Raw genomic sequence first — 21,670 nt, 5'->3', positions numbered from 1 at the left:
GGAGCTCTAGTGCTTCACCACTCCTTAGCAGACCCCGTTTCCCTCTCCGGAGCTGGCCTGGACACAAAGAAATGAAGCAAAGGATGGGAGTTTACACCACCGCCTGCGGACGAGCCGAGATGGGGGACACCCAGACCAGGGCCGGAGTGGGGCGGCCCTGAGGCCCCCAAGTGAGAGAGCCGGGGACCCACACAGGTCCTCACGGCTGCTTCCCACATGTCTTCCAGGTCATTCCTACACAGGACCACCCACCATGGCCTCGGACCACCAGACTCAAGCGGGCAAGCCACAGCCCCTCAACCCCAAGGTGGGTACCGTGAGCAGGGGGGCCCAAAGGTGCAAGCAGAGCTTCCCTCTCAGACTCAGTTTCCCTTCTCTGCCCCGGCCCTCTCTGGGATTCAGCCTCCCCCAGTTGCATCCGGGGGCACTGATTCTGAAGGCCCCTACCTGGCCCACGACCGGCTCGCCGAGGTTCCTGACACCAGTTTCCAGCTTTGGTGACTTGTGTCTCTGCCTTACCCTGCACCCCAATGATCATGGCGGGGTTCCCAGAGCTGGGGCAGACCCTGAGTCTAGGTGTGAGAGGGGTCTTGTGAATGGGAGGCGAGGTGGGATTCCCGACCTGCTGTGTGACCCGAGCCAGTCACTTGATCTCGCTGAGCCTCAATGGGGAGAACTGGATTCACGGTGCAGGGTGGGTGTGAAGAGGCAATGGAAACCAGCTCAGCCCGGCATGTGGTGTGTCCACCTAACACCAGCTATTACTGCCCGCATTGCTTCCTCATCCTCCCTGCCCTCCTAGGATCCTGGGGGGAGCCTAGCCCAACGGCCGGGGGTTCATCATACCCAATCTGTACCCAAACCTCTACCAGCAACCATCCACCTGGCTGCCTGTGCCTGGCTCCCTCAGGGGGCCCTCTGTTTCAGAGGCCCTGGGCACAGGGTCCACCCTGACCCTGCCCTTTGGTCCAATGTGGGGCCTCCCCAGCCTGGGAGGCTTGAGCCACTGCAGCCTGCAACCCCCTGATCCCATTTTGACTTTCTAGGGGAGAGACAGACCACAAACAAATCTAGGACTTCAAGGAGTGGGAAGTGTTTCAGGAAACATGAAGCAGGGTAAGGGGTACAAAGAGTTGGGATAAATGAGGAAAGAAGGTGGTAGCTGAGGTAGTCAGGGAGGCCACTCTGAGGGAGGTGGCATGGGAGCAGAGAGCCGGGTCACCAGCCACATGAGTCAGAAGGGGGCAGGGGAGAATATTCCAGGCAGAGGGCCCAGCGTGCAAAGCCCAGAGGTGGGAGTGAGCTGTGAGAGCCCGAGGACCAGCAGGAAGGCCTCTGTAACGTGTTCAGAGCCCTGCCGTCCCAGAGACACAGAAAGCCAAGCACGTTGGCAATTTAACATGTCCTAGCAGCCACGATAAAAAAAAAAAAAAGTACAAAGAAACAGGAGAAATTAACTTCTGTGTTCTAATTTATCAAACCCAGTATATCCCCACCTATAATCGATAGACAAATTATGAGTAAGCTCTTTTTCATTGTTTCCTTCATGTTCTAAATCTTCAAAATCCGAGGTGTCTCTTCCATGAGCGCATCTTCACTCGGCCTGGTCGAGCACGTTCCACAGACATAGGGAGCTAACGGCTGCGGCGTCCAACAGCCCACGTTAAAAGGATTAGATATTGTGTAAAATGTTAGCACCCATGCGCTGATAAATAACAATAGCAGTAATAACAATACCGAGCTTCTGGGCCCTCCGAAGCTTCTCGAATAGGTGGAGGGGCTGACTTTCCCTGTCCTCCCCTGGCTGCTAGCGCTCCTCTCCCAGATCAGGGTGATAACAAATGAGTCCCTAACATCCCTATTCCTGAGCCTTCTCAGTACCCTGCATGATAGGCACGACACCCCCCCCTTTTACAGATGGGCAAGCCGAGGCTCCAAGGGACCAGGTTGCTTCCGAGAGTTGTGCAGCTGGATGCAACAGGGGTGGCATCAGAGCCCACATGTCCTGACCCTCCTGTGGTCGAGTCAGTGACCACAAAGGCTGGACTGAGCCCATGGAATTTGTCCCTGAGCCCCGCTGGGCCTCCCCGCCCTGGCTTTATCTAGCTAATCCCCGGCCTGGGAGAGAGGGCCATGTTTACGCAGCCAGTGCTGACCGAGTGGATTGTGCGGCGCCCCGAGCCCCTCTGCCCCCGGGGCAGCTCCCCGGGGAGGCGCGGCCGCGGAACCCCTGCCCTGAAATGTGCTCGGGAATCATCAGGAAAAGTGACAGCTGACCTCTGGGTTAGCCCTCGGCTGTGAGGCCTTGGGGGGCCCCTTAAGCCTCCCCGATGGGGATCCTGCCGGCTCCCCGCCCTGGACTGCTGAGAGCGCCAGGTGAGACAAAGAGGGTGAAGCCCCCTCGGAAGTACTCCGGCAGAGGTCAGAAGGGGCCTGCAGAGCCCATGCCGGGGATGCTAGCCTCGGGCTGAGATGGGGTCAGGGGGTGCCCACAGGCTCTCCAGGAGCGAGAGAAGCCCGACGTCGCCCGTGAGCTGGGGAGAGCTGCAGCATCTGGGGCTGCGCCCTGAGACCTGCTGTCTCAGAAACCGCGTTTCATCGAGGGCCTGGGTGCTTTGCGGGCCTGCGAGTCTGCAAAGTGCTGCCCTGGTGGAGACGCACCCGGTGAACCTGGACCCCAACTTCAGCTCCGCCCCTGTGTGTCCCGGGGGGTGTGGGACACCCCTTAATCCACGGGAGCATGCCTGGCATGCACAGAGGCAGTGCTGTGTGCTAAGGGTCTGCTTCTCCGAATCCTTCCAGCCATCCCACGAGGTGGGTTCCCTCATTTCCCATTTACCCGACGGAGCAACGGAGGCTCAGCGAGGGCAAGTGCTGGCTCAGGGTGTCACAGCTGGTTGGTGGCAGAGCCAGGACTGACTTGGTGGTGGGTCTGTGGCTCCCGAGGGTGGAGCCCGGCGCCCCCACCCCCAGCTCTCTGAGCCCACTCCCCACCCCCAGTGCCCCGCTTCACTCCTCCCCATCATGACGGGCGACCCTGTCCTCCTGTTGCAGATCATCATCTTTGAGCAGGAGAACTTCCAGGGCCACTCGCATGAGCTCAGCGGGCCCTGCCCCAACCTGAAGGAGACTGGTGTGGAGAAGGCAGGCTCTGTCCTGGTGCAGGCTGGACCGTACGTACCTACCTGGGGTGGGGGGTGGGGGGCTCGCCTGGTTGGCGGCCCCAGGGTGAGGCAAGTGGGCTGTAAAGCTGGCGGGGGCCCACCCTCATTGTGCCGCTGGACCATGCGATTTGATGGCTGGCAGCCTGTGGAAAGACTTTGTGCTCTGGGGTCAGATTGAGCTGGGCTCAGATCCAGATGCCACCACTTCCAGGCTGTGTCACATTGGACCAGGAACTTCTCTCTCTGAGCCTTGGCCTTCTTCCTCTGTGGAAAAAGCCTGACACCAAGGCCAGCCACTCCCTGGAGGCAGGGAGATGGACAGTGGTTTGCATGGACTTTTCTAGAGCTGCCAGTCTCTGGCTCCAGGAGTGTCCTCAATCTCCTATGAGGTTTGAAGCCAGATGTCCCAGCTCTGCATTCACTGGCCGCTCCCCCAATCCTGCCCATACTGGATCTCAGTAGATTCATTGGCATATTTGGGGGCCAGCAGCCTTGGTCCCTGACCTCAGAGAGAAGGGGAGGTGGCTGGTAGGACGTGACTGCCCCGCTCAGGTCACACAGTCAAGCACAGCCTGCAGGCGCCTGTCCTTGTGGTTCCCTGACCGCTCCTCCTTGAAAGAGCCTCAGGAATCAGAGGTGGCCCCCGGTGACCCCCTCCCAAGAGGTCAGGGGTCCTGGTGGGGTTGGGAGTCCTGGGTGACCCATCCCACAACTCAAGGTTCTCAGGGAATCCTGCAGAATGCAATGACACCGCTCAAATCAGAGTCTGCTGGCGTGGGGAACACGGCCATAGGCATGGCCCTGCCGGCCTCCCTTGTCCGACACGCTCTGGGCTCCTGGTGCTCCTGGGAGCACCTCTTCCTGGACAAGTGAAGTTTTGACCATTTAAGCACCATATCTGATTCTCAGTTGCCTTTTCATTTTACCATTTGGATGGGAGACTTTCTCAAACAGACTTGACCCTCCTCTGCTTTCTTTCTAGAAATTGAACTTTTGATATTTTTGCTAATGATTGTTGGTTGTTCAAAGCTGAGTTCTGGATAACTGAGGTGACCCTGCTCTCGCCTTGGCGGTGTCTGGATTTTGATGGCTGAGCCGGGCGAGTGCGAGCCCTGGCGGCTCGAGCAACTAGCCAGGGTCCCGCCAGGGGAAGCCAGGGGTGGCCTGACCCATCCTCGCTCTGTCTCCACTGCAGCTGGGTGGGCTACGAACAAGCCAACTGCAAAGGAGAGCAGTTTGTGTTCGAGAAGGGTGAGTACCCCCGCTGGGACTCGTGGACCAGCAGTCGGAGGACCGACTCCCTCAGCTCCCTGAGACCCATCAAAGTGGTGAGCCTCCTGTCGCTTCTTGCTTCTTCCTCTCTTTGCCACCTTGGAGCTGGGACTCTAGGGAGCAAGAAGGAGCCTTCATCTCCAGACCTGTGACCCTTCTGATGGGCAGGGCACACTTCCCGGCTCTGTGACCTAGCATAAGTCATTCACCTCCCCAAGCCTCAGTTTCCCCATCTGTTAAATGGAGATATTTGTATCTAACTGCCCTGAGATTCCCACATGCTCAGCCTAAGGGTCGCCACATCGCACAACCCCAGGGGGGCTCCATTCACGAGATCTCAAAATGCTCTGGGGTGGGTGCCGTTCACATTCCATTCTGTGTGCAGACGGTGCTCCCCAGGGTTGGAAGCTATCACAGAGCAATAGCTCAATGGATGGCAGCCATCCTAAATATGAAAAGGAATTTTGGGACTGGGTGTGGAGGCAAAGGTGGGTTAGTTCTTGTTCATAACTCATGCCGGCAGGACCTGTGGTTCTTCTCCGACCCCGATTCTTACTAGTATGTTGAACTCTTAGGGAGGGCACAGGGCCAGCCTCCCAAACCTCCCCAAGGCAGGTTAACTCTCCCCAGAGCTTGATGGAAGATTGGAGAACATTGGACTTAGCCTCCCATAGAGCTGGGTTCCTACGTTGGCTCTGGTTTTTTTTTTTGAAAAAAAAAAAAAGATTTTATTAATTAATTAATTTATTTATTTGAGACACACAGAGAGAGGTAGAGACATAGGCAGAGGGAGAAGCAGGATCCCTGTAGGGAACCTAATGTAGGATTCGATCCCAGGACCCTGGGATCATGACCGGAGCCAAAGGCAGACGCTCAACCACTGAGCCATGCAGGGGCCCCATTGGCTCTGGTCTTTAAAGGATTAAAGGGGATGACTAAGAAAATATAGGAACAGGATATAGGAAGAGATGTGGCAAGGAAGAAAAGCCAAAATATCTCTGGTGCCTGTTTGGGGCCCCACCAGCCTGCATCTCTGTGTGTGTAGACTGTGACCATTTTTTTTTAAAGGGAGCTGAGAGAAAATGACATATCAGAATTGAATGTGCCTGTAAGTGTAGACCCTGGAGTGTCACATGAAGACAGCCCAGTGGGACCCCAACAAACAACCAGGGTTAACTGCTGTTGTTTATAGACACTCGGGTGGCGGGGGTACTGGGTAGCAGGTGTGTAGGTGGATTGAGCTGATCTCAATGGTGGGGCATCTGGACAGGGTGGGGGAGGCTCACCCCAGGCCCCTCGCCCACACCCACTTTCCATGCTCCCTGCCAACAGGACAGCCAAGAGCACAAGATCATCCTCTATGAAAACCCCAACTTCACGGGGAAGAAGATGGAAATCATAGATGATGACGTGCCCAGTTTCCATGCCCACGGCTACCAGGAGAAGGTGTCATCGGTGCGGGTGCAGAGTGGCACGTGAGTACAGACCCAGCCCTGGCCTGCCCTGCCCCAGGAGCCTGGTCCCGCTCTGCCCTGGACCCGGCGGAGCGTGTATACCCACGACCTCAGTCTTCCCTTATGGGAAGTGGGCGTGGAGATCGTGAGCTTGTAATTGGCTTTCAGCCCCTGCAGTCCCGTCCAGAGCTGCCTTTTGGGCAGCACCCTACCTCTGGAGTGAGACAAAGCTCGGCCTTAACCTCAATCCCCAAGAGCAGGACAGTAAACGTTAGTGGGGTGCAGATGAGGCCGGGCAGGGGTGGGAGGCAGAAGGGTAGGAGGTGACTTGAGTGGTCTTAATGGAGCTGGGAGTGGCAGGAAGTCCAGCCCATGCTGCTGCTTTACCACAAGAGTTCCTGAGTTTAGAGAGAGGACGTGTCGTTTCCCATTGAATTAAACTTCCCTGGTACGTGACTCTGGCCGTCACCCACGGGGAATTTCTTCTTGTGCAAAACTTCAATTCTATGGGCATCCTCAGACAGCCTACAGGCAGTGGTGCTTGGAGCTTGCTTGTGCCAGCTTGGAAGAGCTGATTCTTCAATTTTCAGAATTTCTGTGAGCTGGTTTTGAATCCTCAGTAGCTTGAAATCTGCTATAGTGGGACTATTTGCACCATAGAAATTGGAATATGTTAGAAATCAAGACCCCTTTTTCCTCAAGAGAGCTGATTTACCAACACGTACTGGCATTCTAGAATTCACCAAACTCCTAAAATACTGTGCAAAGTTCTGAGTTTGTGGTCTTCATCATTCATTCATTCATTCATTCTTCAATCTATTGAGTGCCACCACATGCCAGGCATCGTGTTAGGTGCTCAGCATGTCAAGAGAGATTAGAGACCTGGCTTCTGCTTGGTAAAGCTAAGTCTAGCTGGGGTCAAGAGTTAATAATTTAAGAATCCACACAAACCTGGACTTCCTTTTTTTTTTTTTCTTCAAAATCTGGACTTCTTCCCTGAAAAAGGGACTCTTGAACTCAGATCCCGAGAAAGAGTAGAAGTGCAGGTGTAAAGAGAGGAAGGTCAGACAGACAACAGCATGTGCAAAGGCCCTGTGGTTGTAGGAGCCTAGTGCATCTGAGGGACTCTACAAACTCTCGACTGGCTAGTGTGCCGAGATATAGGGACCCAAGACCAAGAGGTAGAGCTGCAAGACCCCCAAGAGGGTCTGGCCAAGCAGGTCCCAGTAGGGCAGGGCTTTGTAACATTCTGGGGGGAAGAAACTGTAAATTTCATTAGGCGCTCAAAAGAGTGAAGGACCCCCCCCCCCAGACGGTGGTGACTTCAAATGACAAAGGGATTACAGAGGGCTCCTGGCACCCAGCCAATTCTCCCTGGGCCTTGCAGCCAGGCATGGCGTTAGGTGGAGGGTAGACAGAGGCAGTTAAGAGACCTGTCTTATTCGAGGATTCAATGGGCTTGAGATCATTCCTTCCTCTGATCCCAGTATCAGGCCTTCAGTCAAAAGTTGCTTCAAGAGGTAGTGAGCTCCCCATCAAAAGAAGGAAGAAAGCAGAGGCTGGATGCCGGAAGGATGGTGTTCCTGCCCAACAATCAGGAAGTGAGAAAGGATTGGGAACTCCCCCCTTCCTAATGGCTTAAGGACTCTCTCTCTCTCTCCCCCCTTTTCCCCCCCTCCCCCCGTCTGCCTCTCCTCTGTCCTCCGTCTGGCCTGCAGGTGGGTCGGTTACCAGTACCCTGGCTATCGTGGGCTGCAGTACCTGCTGGAGAAGGGAGACTACAAGGACAGCGGTGACTTTGGGGCTCCCCACCCCCAGGTGCAGTCCGTGCGCCGCATCCGCGACATGCAGTGGCACCAACGGGGTGCCTTCCACCCCTCCAACTAGTGCCCCCCTTTCCCTCCTTCCCAGGGGCTTGGTCTGCTGCCCAGGATCCCCCCAGACCTCCTGGCGAGTGAATAAAGTGTGACTTGCAATTTGTGTGTTGCGTTGTCTTGTATCTCCAGTGGGAGCTGAGACCTGGGTTCTGGGTGCGTGTGTGCGAGACAGAGACAGACATACAGACGGAGAACTGGGCTGGGGTAGGACAGCAGAACCCTCAGGAAGACTTAGAGCTCTGTAGCTTCTTTGCCGTGTGACCTTGGGCGTACTGTCCAACCTCTCTGAACCTCTGTTTCTTTGCCTGGTTTGCAGCCACCTGTGCCCCATGAGAGCCTGGCTCCCTTTTACATGGTTGCTGAGAACCATCCCCCCGGGGGCGTGTGAGGGATGCTCCAGCCCTTAAAAATGTGTCCCCTGCCATTCCCATAGTAGCATGGGAGCTCACCTTGAGCCTGGCAGTTTTCTTAGATCGGCCAGAGAGCCAATAGCCCTGCAATCCCACCCCGTCCCAGACAGAGGGCCTAGCCCCCCGTTTCTGTTCCGTGTGTGTTCCGTGGTCCCTCCGCTCATTAGTTGCTTGGTTTGATCACTCGGCGTCACGGTTGGCCTGGATTCTAATGGCTGTTCCGGAGCCTGCCCTGTGATCGGGCCTCAGACAAGTGATTTTACCTCTCAGAGCCCCCATGCTTATACTTGGGGAAAAGTGGGGGGGGGGACAGGGTCCCCCTAATCTGGACTCAGTGGAGATGAAATGAGATGACCCAGGCATTCTCTGGATAAATGGGAATCGTTTGCTGCTCATCTGTAGTTCGAGTATCTACTCCCCAGGGCAGCTTCCTTTCACTTTGCATGCGGTATCTTTTGATGTCGTGGTTTTACATTTTGATGTAGTCTAACATCGGTCTGTTCCCTTATAGTGTGTACCTACCCTGTCTTCTTGAAGAAATTCTTTCTAACCCCAGGTCACAAATATATTCTCCAATATTTTTACCCCCCTGGACATTTGCAAGTTGTGCTCTTCACATGTGAATTCTCAATCCCTCTGGAGCTGGTTTTGGTGTCCAGCGTGTCTAAGTTCCTTTTGGATCTCCCCTTTTCCACTGCTGGCCACTGTTGTCCTGGAATCATTTCTTGAGAAGTCCGTTTCACCCACTGTGGGGCAATGCCACCTCTGTCGCATATTAGATGGGCTTATGTGCGTGGAGTCTACCCACGGGGTCCCTTTTCCATTCCCCTATCAGGCTGTGTCTTTCCGGACTCTGACCACATTATGTCAATAACTATTGCTTTGTAATAAGTTTCGAACAGCTCTTCTTCTTTTTAAAAAAAATTTTTATTTATTTATTTATGATAGTCACAGAGAGAGAAAGAGAGAGAGGCAGAGGCAGAAACAGGCTCCATGCACCGGGAGCCCGATGTGGGATTCGATCCCAGGTCTCCAGGATCGCGCCCTGGGCCAAAGGCAGGCGCCAAACCGCTGCGCCACCCAGGGATCCCTCGAACCACTCTTCTTATTCAGAAAGATTTTAGGTAGGGTCGCCTGGGTGGCTCAGTGGTTAAGGGTCTGCCTTGCCTTTGCCCAAGTCATGATCCTGGGGTCCTGGAATCGAGTTCCACATTGGGTTCCCCGCAGGGAGCCTGCTTCCCCCTCCGCCTGTGTCTCTGCCTCTCTGTGTGTCTCTCATGAATAAATAAATAAAATCTTTTTTTAAAAAAAGAAAAATTTTAGATAGTCTTGCCTTTGTGTACCTCCATATAAAGTCATCCCCTCGAATCTGGACAAATGGAAAACCCTGTTGAATGAGCTAAAGTGGTTAACATGATTACCATGCAGGTAGGAACTAACCAGTTCTCAATAAATGTTACTTGTTTCCATTTTTCCCCTCTTCTTTAGCCAATAACTGCCGAGTGCCTATGTTCTTCCTGGACCTGGGCAGAGGAGGGGATACAAAATAAATAAGACAGAACCTCGTCCGCCCCCGGAGGCTCCCACTCTACTCTGGAGAGATGGCGATAGCTTGACAATAACACCTTGGTGATTATTATGGATTGAATTGGTCCTCCTTCCCGAAATTCATGTGTTGAAGTCCTAACCCCCTAGGATCTCAGAATGTGACGTTTGTTGGAACTATAGTTGTTGCAGAGGTGATTAATTAAATTAATTAATTATTTTTTGATTAATTAAATTTAGATGAGGTCAGAGTGGATTGGGTGAGTCCTTAATCCAATATCACTGGTGTCCTTGTGAAGAGGGGAAATTTGCAGACACACACACACACATACAGAGGACATCATGTGACGATGCAGGCAGAGAATGGGGTGATGCAACAGAAACCAAGCTACATCCAAACCACCAGGAAACCACCAGAATCCAGGAGAGAAGCATGGAACAGATTCTCCCTCACATGCCCCCAGAAGGAGCCAACCCTGCTGACACCCTGACCTTGGAGGCCTACAGAATTGTGAGATAATAAATTTCTGTTGGTTAAGCCACTATGTTCGGGGCACTCCGTGATGGCATCCCTAGGACACTAATACAATGATGGCAAGAGGAAGGGGCCAAGGACACCAAGAGAGGGCAAAGGTACTGCCTGGGGCATCAGACCTCCAAAGATGTGGGAGGCGTTGAAAGAAGAGTTGCATTTTCCAGATGAATCTTGGGGAGAACCATTTTGACAAAGGGAACAGAGTAAGCAGAGTTGGGGATGCAAGAGAGAGCATGGGATGTTCCAGTGTTCTAAGCATAGTGACCACCTCAGGGCTTGGAAACTCTGAGGGCTGGCTAAGCACAAAGTCCTGAGAGATTGGATGGTGGTGGTGGTGGTGATCAAGATGAGGATGTGCATGGTAGGCAGCACCAAGGGGGCTTCTATCTATCTATTCCTAACACCAACCTACCCAAAACTTAGTGGTAAAACTACAACAATCATTTGCTTTGCTCACATGTGTCATTTGGGCAGGACCCAGTGAGGATAGCACATCTCTGCTCCAAATGGAGTCATCTAGGGTAGCTCAAAGGCTGGGGAGGAATCCCATGGCTGAGTGTTGGTGCCGGCTGTTGGCTGGGACCTCAACTATGGCTCTCAGATCAGACTCCTCCAACACGTGGGCACTCCGTGCAGCTGCTTGGCTACCACACAGCATGGTAGCTGGGCTCTAAGAGCAAGTGTCCCAAGAGAAAGGTGGAGGCTTCATGGCATTCGTAAGACTTAGCCTCAGAAGGCACACAGCATCGCTTCTTCCACACTCTGTTGGAAGGAGGGTCACATGGGTGGACCCAGGTTGGAGGGGAGAAGACAAAGCCCCAGCAGTCAATGAGAGGAAGGTCAGGGTATGGGAGGAGATCCTCCATATGGGGGGCCTTTTTTACAAAACAGACTCTGCCAAGGGAAAGGAGACCCCAGGAATGGGCTTTGACAAGGGGGAGCAGATGCCGGAGTCCACACAGTGCTGTGTGGGACACTTTCAGAGGCCCTCATCCTCCTCAGTGAAAGAACAAGGATGGCCAGTTGGGGTCACTCTCTCCCTACATTGCCTTTTTTTTTTTTTTTTAAAGATTTTATTTATTTATTCATCACACACACACACACACACACACACACACACACAGAGGCAGAGACACAGGCAGAGGGAGAAGCAGGCTCCATGCAGGGAGTCCAATGTGGGACTTGATCCCGGGTCTCCAGAATCACACCCTGGGCCCAAGGCAGGCACTAAACCGCTGAGCCACCCAGGGATCCCCTCCTACATTGCTTTGATTGCTCCATTTTTCTTTTCATTTCCCTGTCTCGCTCTTTATCTCTCTTTCTACTTCCTTCTGTCTCCCTCGGGACCTACCTTTATCCCTGCTGGTACCACTGCCTCTGTCTGTTTCTCTCTGTTTCTCTGTCTCCTGCTTCCTTTCCTAACCCTCCTCTTCATCTTCCTTCATTTTCCTCCCTCCGTCTCTCTGTCAAGTGAGGGCCGTTGGGTCCGAGGAGGTGTTGGGTGGGTCCCTCTCCCTGTCCCCCAACACCTCCAAGCCAGGACCCCTCTGCCTCCGCTCAGATCTCCCCAGAACCGTCTCCTAGGCGCACTCCCGCCTCCAGCCACCAGGTGTCAGCGGAGCGTCGTCCTCGGGGCTCCTCGCCCGCTGCCGGAGCTGGGAGGGGCCTCAGAGCCTCTCCGGGGCCAGCTGCCAACCTGAGACTCCAGAGAGCAAGCTCCTGCTGGACAGGCCTTCGAGGCCTGTTGTTTCTGCAGCTCTCCTCCCCAGTGCTTGCTGGGAGGGGAAACAAACAGCACCCAGGCTTTGCAGAAGGTGTTTAAGTTGGGTTTTGTAGGATGAGTAGGAGCTCGTCGGGTACGCAAGGACGGAAGTGCCTCCGGCACATTCACTCACCAATTTGCTCATTCACTCCCATCATCTTCCTCCTGCCCCTCTGCTCCCTTCGTGGGCCTCACTCTTGCTCTCCTGTCCTCTCCCTCCCTTCCCTGTCCTTCCTCGCCCTTTTTCTCCTCTTCCTCTGAATTCCCTTTGCTGCACCTTTCCTTCCTTCCCCACCTCTGTCTTCCCCTTACCTCTGCTTTCTTTCCTCTTCCCCAACTCAGCGTGCACCAGGGACCGGTGTTTCACTGATGCAAAGCCAAGCTGAGAACCACTGCTCTAGGGGTTTGTATTTCTGTAAGCAGCTTACTTTTCTGCATCTTTCTTTAAAATAGGCAGATGATGGGGCGTCTGGGTGGCTCAGTCAGTTGGGCATCTGCCTTTGGCTCAGGTCATGATCCCAGGGTCCTGGGATGAGCCCTTAGTGGGGATCCCTGCTCCACTGGGAGTCTGCTTCTTGTTCTCCCTCTACCCCTCCCCCATTTGTGTGACACTTTTTCTCATTCACTCAAATGAACTTTTAAAAACACTTTTAAAAATAGGCTGATGACGTTCATGAATAGTTTATGACTAAACCTCTTATCGCAGGAAGTTATTTTTCTTTTTCCATTAAAGAAGACACAGACTTGAGTGGATTGGGATCTCCTATCTCTGCATTCATCCAGGAATGAGGAAAGACCAGCCAGGTGGACCACACTGCCATTTCCAAGGCAGAAATCAGAAGTTTTGCTCCAAAATATTGATCTAAGTATTGGTCAAATGCTTTTCCTTTCCAGTCATTGATCAGGTGCTTTATGATTTAAGTTTATTTATTTGTTTATTTTTCAGTAATCTCTACACCCAACATGGGGCTGGAACTTACGACCCCAAGATCAAGATTCTCACGCTCTTCTGACTGAGCTGGGCAGGTGCACCAAGCAGGTGCTTTATATTCATGATTATCACGGTGTGTGCCAACCTCATACAGTGTGTCTGCTCCTCAGGTCCGACCATTAGCCCCTCAACTTCATTGCAGATGTAGTTATTCACAATTTGTTTGGTCCTGCTTCCCAGCTGGACTGGAGATTTCATGAGGACAGGGAGGGAGGGGGTCCGCTCACATCTCCATGCTGCACCACCAGCGCATCCACATAGCCGCCGGCCCCTTCCCTGGGAGAAGCCATCCCTGATCCCAGACTCCTCCAGGGAAGTCCTCAAATGCTCATACAGCCCATGCAACAGGAAGGAAACACTGACCTGCCGGAACTGCTCCACGTACTTGACCTCCCTGCAGGCGGACAGGATCAGGCCAGGCTCGATCCAGGCCCCTCAGTACCTGGTGTGAGGGCATTTAGGGATTGCTGGCTGATTTACTCCCCCTCTGACCTGCAACAACCTGTGGGTTGTTCCCATTTTACAGATGAGCACTGAGGCTCAGAAAGTGGGCAGTGACCTGCATAAGGCCACACTGGTAAGAAGCGGTAAAGCTGGCGTTTAAACCCAGTGCTCTCTCTGACCATTGGTCATCAGCCTCTCTGGAAGGCCAGGGGATTACCCTTTGGAACTTCCAGTACTGGAGATGCTGATGGGCAGGACACCCTGACCCCAGCTTTAGAAATAGTCCTTCCCTTGCCTCCTCCTCCCTGGGGTCTTTGATGCTGGCTGGCTGGCTGGCAGGCTGCTGGGTCCCAGTGTCCTGGGGCTGCTGACACAGGCTCTGTGGGCTGTGCAGGCTGGAAGCCAGGCCACGGTTGGCATGGCAACATCTTTCTAAAAACCAAAGGTTTGCTCCCAACACCAGGAGGTAGTTCACTGGTGATAGACTTGGCATCAGGAAGTTTTGGCCAGGGCAGCCAGGTGGCTCAGCCATTTAGCGCTGCCTTTGGCCCAGTGCATGATCCTGGAGACCTGGGATCGAGTCCCATGTGGGGCTCCCTGCATGGGGCCTGCTTCTCCCTCTGCCTGTGTCTCTGCCTCTCTCTCTCTCTCTCTCTCTCTCTCTCTCTCATGAATAAATAAATAAATAAATTAAAATCTTAAAAAAAAAAAAAAAAAAAGGAAGCTTTGGCCAGACTGCCTGAAGGAAATGCCTGGAAGGGAAGGGTGTGTGATTTTCCCATATCGGTCTTCTGAATTTTCTTCTTCTTCTTTTAAGCTTTTATTTATTTATTCTTGAGAGACACATACACACACAGAGGCAGAGACACAGGCAGAAGGAGAAGCAGGCTCCCTGCAGGGACCCCGATGCAGGACTCGATCCCAGGCCCATGAGACCATGACCTGAGCCAAAGGCAGATGCTCAACCACTGAGCCACCCAGGTTCCCTGGTCTTCTGAATTTTCATCATCCTTTCGACCTCCTGAATTTCTGTTAAACCCACCTGCTTGTCAGCCATCTCCGGATCCGGGTTGGTACCCTCTCTTGTTCACACAATCCCAATAGCCTTCTCAAAGGTCTTGCCACACTCCCTCTGTGAGTTACAGTCTATGCTCCATGAGGCTGTCAGAAGGATCTTCTCCAAATGCAAATCCAATCATTACACCCTCCTGCTTAAACCTGCCATGGTTCCCCACTACCCTCAGGATGAAGACCCTAATCACCAACTCACAACACCTTTTCTTTAAAAAATGGTTTTATTTATTTACTTGAAAGAGAAAGAACAGGGAGAGGGGCAGAGGGACAAGCAGACTCCCCTCTGAGCAGGGAGCCCCAACACCGACTTAATCCCAGGACCCTGAGATCATGACCTGAGCCAAAGTCAGACTGGCTGAGCTACCTAGCTGGCCCCTCACACCACCTGTGAAGAGTAGTCCCTGCCTCGTATCAGTGCCTCCTCCTACATGGACTCACTAGTTCTTTCTGTCCTTTGGACCCATTCTGAGCCCTCCAGCCACAGGGCTTCCCCAGCTGGTCTCATGAGCCCCCGTGTGGTCTTCACACCTCAGCTCAGTGTCTTCCCCGGCTTCACCGGCCAGGCCAATCCTCTGATGACACACGTATTTCCACTCTGCTCACCTCTTTCCTGAAGGCCTAATCACACGTGTTGTTCCACATTTCTTTGTCTGATTCCTTGATTCATTTCTATGCCCTCCTTGACCCAAGTCTCCATGAGGGCAAGAGCCAGGCCTAATTTTACATTCCATATCTCCAAAAGCCTGGCACATGTGTGCTTCAGGCTTGACAGATTTATAGAATGAATAAATGAATGGTTAAACCCTGAGATCAGGGACTGACCAATAGGACGATCTCCTTAGAATCTGTCATGTCCAGGCAAAAGGCCATGGAAAATTCAGTCTAATGAAAATCAGGCAGCAAGAGGAAAAACTTGTCTTGCTCTTGATGTGTGCCCAACCCCCCATCTTCTGAAGTCCACTCATTGTTCAGGGTCCTGCAGAAATGCTTCCTCCTCTTCTGAGCTGGTGCTGATCCCCCAGGAGTCCCTTTCAGAGTACAGACCCCGGGCTGTGTCATACCATGAGATGTGACTCCTGACTCTTCATAGCTGTGTGCCTTAAGCAACTGAGCCTCAGTGTTCTCATCTGAAAATAGGGTGCATGAGGTTATTCATGCCTCAGAAGCCTGGGCCCAGAGCAGGGTGCTTCGTTGCTGCAAAACAAACCTAACTTCTCTCTTTTAAACTTTCTTTTTTGGGGGGATCCCTGGGTGGCTCAGCGGTTTAGCGCCTGCCTTCGGCCCAGGACTTGGTCCTGGAGTCCCGGGGTCAAGTCCTGCGTCGGGCCCCCTGCGTGGAGTCTGCTTCTCCCTCTCCCTGTGTCTCTGCCTCTCTCTCTCTCTCTGTGTGTCTCTCATGAATAAATAAATAAAATTTAAAAAAATAAAGTTATTTTTAAAAAGATGTATTTATTTACTCATGAGAGAGAGAGAGAGAGGCAGAGGGAGAAGCAGGCTCCCTGCAGGGAGCCCAGTGTGGACTCGATCCCAGGACCCTGGGATCACAACCTGAGCTGAAAGCCGACCCTTAACCGCTGAGCCACCCAGTCGTCCCTCTTTTAAACTTTCAATGCTGGGGCACCTGGGTGGCTCAGTTGGTTAAGCGTCTGCCTTCGGCTCAGGTCATAATCCTGGGATCAAGCCCCATATCTGGCTCTCTGCTCAGTAGAGAGCCTGCTTCTCCTCTCTCTGCCTGGTGCTCTATTTGTGCTCTCTCCCTCTGCCAAATAAATAAAATCTTTAAAAAAATTTCAATGTTCCTCCTGCCTCGGGGCCACCAGGATGTTCCAGTGTTTCAGTCTGGAGGGTATAAAGAACAGTGTGTGATAAGGGCTCCAGGACAGGTATGCTTGGCCTCAGTGGGGTCCTTCTGCACCTGGCACGAGGTTTAGCAGCATCCCTAGCCTCTGTCCGCTAGGGGTCAGCAGCAGCCCCAAGTTGTGACAACCAAGTCTCTAGCCTGGCCAAATATCTCCTGGGGGCAAAATCATTACCCAGGGGAGGTGGGGGTGCAGTGAGAACCACTGCTCTAGGGGATGAGGGAATCCCAGGCTGTGGTTACACATTTTTTAGAGGGTGGTGGATGGGGTCGCAAATAATGGGGCTTCAGGCAAGGTTGCAGACAGTGAGGGAACAGTTAGGACAAATGGTACAAAGTGGGCGTTCACCTCGCGTCCTGCAGACTCAGATAAACTATCTGGGCTGGAAGGGGTGAAGCCTCTCATCTCACAGACGGGGAAACTGAGGCCCAGAGGCATAGGCTTTGGTATCGGGCAAACAGCAAAACATGAGTACCTAATACACACACACACACACACACACATACACACACGAATATGCACACGTTTAATACGTACATGCATCTTAGGTATATTTTTTATGTGTTTTATATATAGCAACTCTATTCAAAGAGGCTGTGGAGTCACAGGAAGGAAAGGGGCTTTACATGTGTGTGCACACACACAAATAGCCTCATCTTGCTTCCTTCCCTTAGTTCTGGAAAGAGGAAACAGAAGAGAATTTGGGGTGCATTTGCTGCCTGTGGTCTTTGGGCTCGAAGCCTTGAAGAGAGGGGGAGGGCAGTGCAGGTGCGCAGTGTATCTGGAGCGGGTCCCCCTGTGCTCAGCCAACGGGACGCCTGTGGGCTAAACAAGAGGACAGGACAGTGTCGTTTTGTCCTTTTGTTTTATTCAACTGTGGGGGGGGCGGGGCATGCATTCGGTTTTGAGTGAAAAGAACTGACTTTTACCCTCAATTTTACATGCAAGCTGCTGACCAGCAAACAGACTGCAGGAAATCAGATGGGGGAAGTGGAGAAGGGCCCATCCTCCAACTTTTTTGGCACAGCGCTTCAGGCTTTCCCCAGGAAGCTTTGTGCACCTGGGTGAAGAGTCTGGCTCTGAACATCACATGGACAAGGCTGGCAGTGGGGAGAGGGCTACCCAGAACAAGGGGATCGTGAGTGCAAAATTATCCAGGGGAGAAAAACTGTATTAGCTGAAGGGAGATGTGGGTGGTTTTGCAGGTTGACCTGGGGCTTCCGTGGGGTGCAGGAGGAAAAGGTAAGGCTGGCCAGGTAGCAGCACCCTGGAGGTACATGGTGACCACAGAAAGAAGTTGGGGCTTGATCCTGAAGGCACTGGGAAGCCATGGAAGCGTTCTGAGCAAGGCAGTGGTGCCATCTGATTGGCCCTGGAGAGCACCCCCTCTGGCTAGTGTGTGGAGCTGGGGAACGTGCAGAGAGGCAGAAGCTGTTTTCTTTGAATGAGAGAGGCCAACAGCTGAGGGATGGGGTGGGACTCCTCCCCTGCACCCGCTTCTCGGAAGGGGCCTTTGGGAGCCTCGCGGTCAACTCCTAGAGCTCCATGCGATCCAATCCTTTCTACTTCTCAAAGCACATCTGTTCCTTTCTTTCTTCAGACATTGCTTTCTTGAGAAGTAAAATGTTCCAGATACAGGGCCGTGTACCTCCCCCCAACCGCTCCCTCCCGTCCCCGGGCCTTAAGGTGTCCTGCCTGTCTCACTGTATGTTTATATGCATCATGTTGTCACAGGCAGGAGATTTAGATCCTTCCTGGTAACCGGCGTGGACTGCTTCGTTGTCTACGCATAATGCAAGCTGCTAATCGAGTCCCATCCTGACGGGCATTGATGCTGCTTCCCTCGTGTGTTACTAGAAACCACACCCCAATGATCACCCCTGTTGTCGGGGAAAACGTTATCTAACTTCTCCTTGAGCAGCCCCAGGGCTGCTGACATTGAAAGGGGCTCACTGGACCCAAATCCCAGCTCTCCAGCTTCCGGGCTGGGCAACTGAGCGAGGCTCCCAAGCAACCCTAATTTTCTCATTCCTAGAAACGAGAAGAGCAATACCTACCTTACAGCGTTGCTGGAAGGATCGCTAATGCTCCTGTGCGGGCAGCACTGGGACAGAGCCGTGCGATGCCCGTGCTCCACAGAATCATTAGGCTGTTAGAAACCGAGCATCATTTTCTGATATTTCTCTTCTCCGATTGACTTATTTCACTCAGCATAACGAGAGACTCCCAACTCTGGGAAACGAACAAGGGGTGGTGGAAAGGGAGTTGGGTGGGGGGTGAGGGTGACTGGGTGATGAGCACTGAGGGGGGCACTTGATGGGATGAGCTAAAAAAAAAAAAAAGAAAGAAAGAAACCGAGTATCCGGGAACGTTTGAGGGGGATTATGAACAACCTTCTCTCCCGGGCTGTGCGGCTTTAAGCAAGTCACCCCACTTCTCTGGGTCTCCCCTTCCACATCTGCAAAATGGGGCGTTGTAAAGATTTCAGGAGATGATGGGTGCCATATAATAGACCGTCAGCAAATATTTCATTTTTCTTTCCTCCCTTCCATGTCCTCACCCAGGCAAGGTTGTTTGGGCACCTGTTCTTGGACAGATCAGGAGACTCGGACTCAGAGAGGTGGAAGACTTTCTACAGATCACACAGCACGTTGGGGTCTGTGGACTCTCTCTGGGCCATGTCCAGGGGCTGGGTCCCTGTGGCTGTTGTCAGCCTGCTTCCTCCTGAAGACCCCACGATATCCCCCCCCCCCCACCATCTGGGTCCCTCCTCAACCTGAAGCTTGGCCACCTGCTAAGTTCTTGCCTCCAGGGTAGAACTGATACAAACAGTCTTCCACGTGGCCTCTCCAAGCAGCCACCAAATGCTCCCGTAGCATAGCAACCACAGAACCAAAACAAGCTCTTAATAAAAGATCAAAAAGGAAGAGGGGACAGAGAGCCTACCCCCAAGCAGCTGCCCCCTGCACGGATGCCCGCTGCTGGGCTTTTAGTTCACAGAGTTGAGGTGGTTTGCATTGTATCTTTACATTTAAAGGCATCTCCCTTCTTCCCCGCCAGCGCCAGCGATGTTTTCCTCCAGGGTTCTGGGGCTGGAAGCCAAGAAGCATGGTTTAAAATATACAAAAGGAAACAGAGCATGGCGAGGTCTGGAGGAGGAGAACCATTAGCGAGGGGGGTGCTGGGGGTGGCAGAGCAGAGCGGGCACCGGGCCATGTCTGGAGCCGGAGGGCGGCCTGGCCCTGGACCCTGAAGCCATGGGGCCGGGGGGCTGCACGGCTGCACGGCAGCCCCTCGCGCCCACTGAGCAGCCCTTGGTCGCCCCCCCTGCAATGAAATCCCCAAATGTCAAACCGGGAAGGCCTTGAAAGACGATCTGATTCCAACGGTTTCCTTTTTTTTTTTTTTTTTTTAAAGCAAAGAAACTGTTTTCTGGATAATCTAGCATAAGGCACCCCAGTATGCAGAGCAGATAAGGGAATGCCAGAGTGGAAGTGGGGGTTCTCCACCTTACCCTCCCCACAAGGAAGCCTTGTCACATCTGCTCCCAGTATCAGCCCCCTACGGTACCACAGGACAAACCCAGTCTCTTCCATTACAGCTGGGGAAACTTTATGGATAGGGGTACGAGCTAACTACTATTATTCCCACTTTAAACACACAGATGCGGGGATATGACTTTACCCTTGGATTGAATCAAATCCCCACAGTTACCCGAGAATGTAAGTTCCTGCGGCTACCTGGCCCCCACTTTGCGAACAAGGCAGCAGGAGCATGGAGAGATCTAGCCACTTCCCAAGGTCACCCAGCTGGAAGGGGGGTACAGCCAGCCTTCAGGGTCCCCCCAATGTGTGTTTTTAAATATTTTATTTATTTATTCATGAGAGAGAGATAGACAGACAGACAGAGGGAGAAGCAGGCTCTAAGCAGGGAACCCGACGTGAGACTCGATCCCAGGGCTCCAGGATCATGCCCTGGACTAAAGGCAGCGCCAAACTGCTGAGCCACCCAGGGATTTGCCCCCCCCCAATGTGTTTGACTCTAGACTCTAGAGGAGTTTAAGGACTGTTGCACTGTCACACAGGAGCTAAGCCAGCACAAAGGGCGGGTCTGGTGTTGGGAGAAGCTCACCGGATGTGCACGGTGGGAGTCCTGGTCCAAGAGGTGCATCAGGCATTTGTCCCAACTGTTGGGTAAGAGAGTGAGGGTGAGTGGCCAGTGAGCAAGGGAGGAGGAGCAACGAAGCCTTGAGATCACTCAGGGGCACCTGGAACTAGGGGGCTGTGGCAGATGCTTGAGCTAAAGGACCAAATTATACCCTTGGCTGCACATCAGTATTGGGACAACAGGCCCAGAGTATTTTTTAATAATAATCACGGCAGTGCTAGACACTCTGCTAAGCATTTTACAGACATGATTTTAATCATCGCAAAACCTCCGAAAGAGGTGCTATTATCATCCCGTTCTACAGAGGAGATCACTGAGGCTCAGGGAAGGGCGGTGATTTGCCCAAGGCCACAAGCCTGGTGAGTGATGACGCTGACCCTGGGACCCAGGACTGGCCGAACCCCAAGCCCACATATGTGCATCCGTTAGGTCACCGTCATGCTGCTCACAAATGACCACAAGGTCTCAGTGCCACAGGATGGCACAGAGCCCCTTCTTCCCAGATGCGGCCACAACGTGACAACCACGTTCGTAATGAAAATGCCGGGATCTGCCTTGAGCCCTCTGCTCCGGCGAAGTCAGGCAAAGCCATGGTAGAGCAGAAGGCCAAGGGCTCTCCGTTCTCCTGCTGGGACCCCCGCAGCTGCATTCCCAACTGGCAAAGCCCCGCACCCCACCGTGGTGGCCTGGCTGCCCTGAGTCTCCCCAGCTGCCTTCCGCGGTGCCTGCAGCCTGCCCTGGGCTTCAAGGCCAAGAGCCGCATCAAGGAGCCCCATGGGGACTCTCACCAGGTGAAGAGGCACAGGCGGTGGTTCATTTACTGCAGAACAAACCCAAAGCACAAGCACAGGCAGCTGTAGCTCCTTTTACTGTAAAATAATGTGCAAAACTGTATCACTTCCTTGGGAAATGGTGTCACTTTATGCTGGGATAACATTTAAGTACTGTGTAGTCTAAAAAAAAAAAAAATCACGGTGCCACAGATCGAGAAGTGTTTATCCAGCTCACACATGTGCTGTGTGTTGGCTGTGCCAGGCTGGGCTCAGCGGGGCAGCTGTGTTCTGTTCCCTGTGACTCTCAGCCGCTCCGGGGGACAGTGGGCTGGTGGGATGCGGG

At 53.1% G+C, this 21,670-nt stretch overlaps 1 protein-coding gene across 1 annotated transcript; it reads left to right on the top strand.

Annotated features, from left to right (window-relative positions):
• The first annotated feature begins 253 nt into the window (after nt 1-253).
• On the top strand, nt 254-7,777 carry CRYBB2 (crystallin beta B2). Its single transcript, XM_055323350.1, has 5 exons — nt 254-307; nt 3,055-3,173; nt 4,360-4,492; nt 5,769-5,911; nt 7,609-7,777. The coding sequence occupies exons 1-5, from the start codon at nt 254-256 to the stop codon at nt 7,775-7,777; spliced, it is 618 nt and encodes a 205-aa protein (XP_055179325.1).
• The last annotated feature ends 13,893 nt before the right edge of the window (nt 7,778-21,670 follow it).

The sequence above is a fragment of the Nyctereutes procyonoides genome, unplaced genomic scaffold (genome assembly GCF_905146905.1).
Source record: "Nyctereutes procyonoides isolate TBG_1078 unplaced genomic scaffold, NYPRO_anot_genome, whole genome shotgun sequence".
NCBI lineage: Eukaryota > Metazoa > Chordata > Mammalia > Carnivora > Canidae > Nyctereutes > Nyctereutes procyonoides.
Note: the sequence above shows the minus strand (reverse complement) of the source record. Positions and strands in the feature narration are given on the sequence as shown.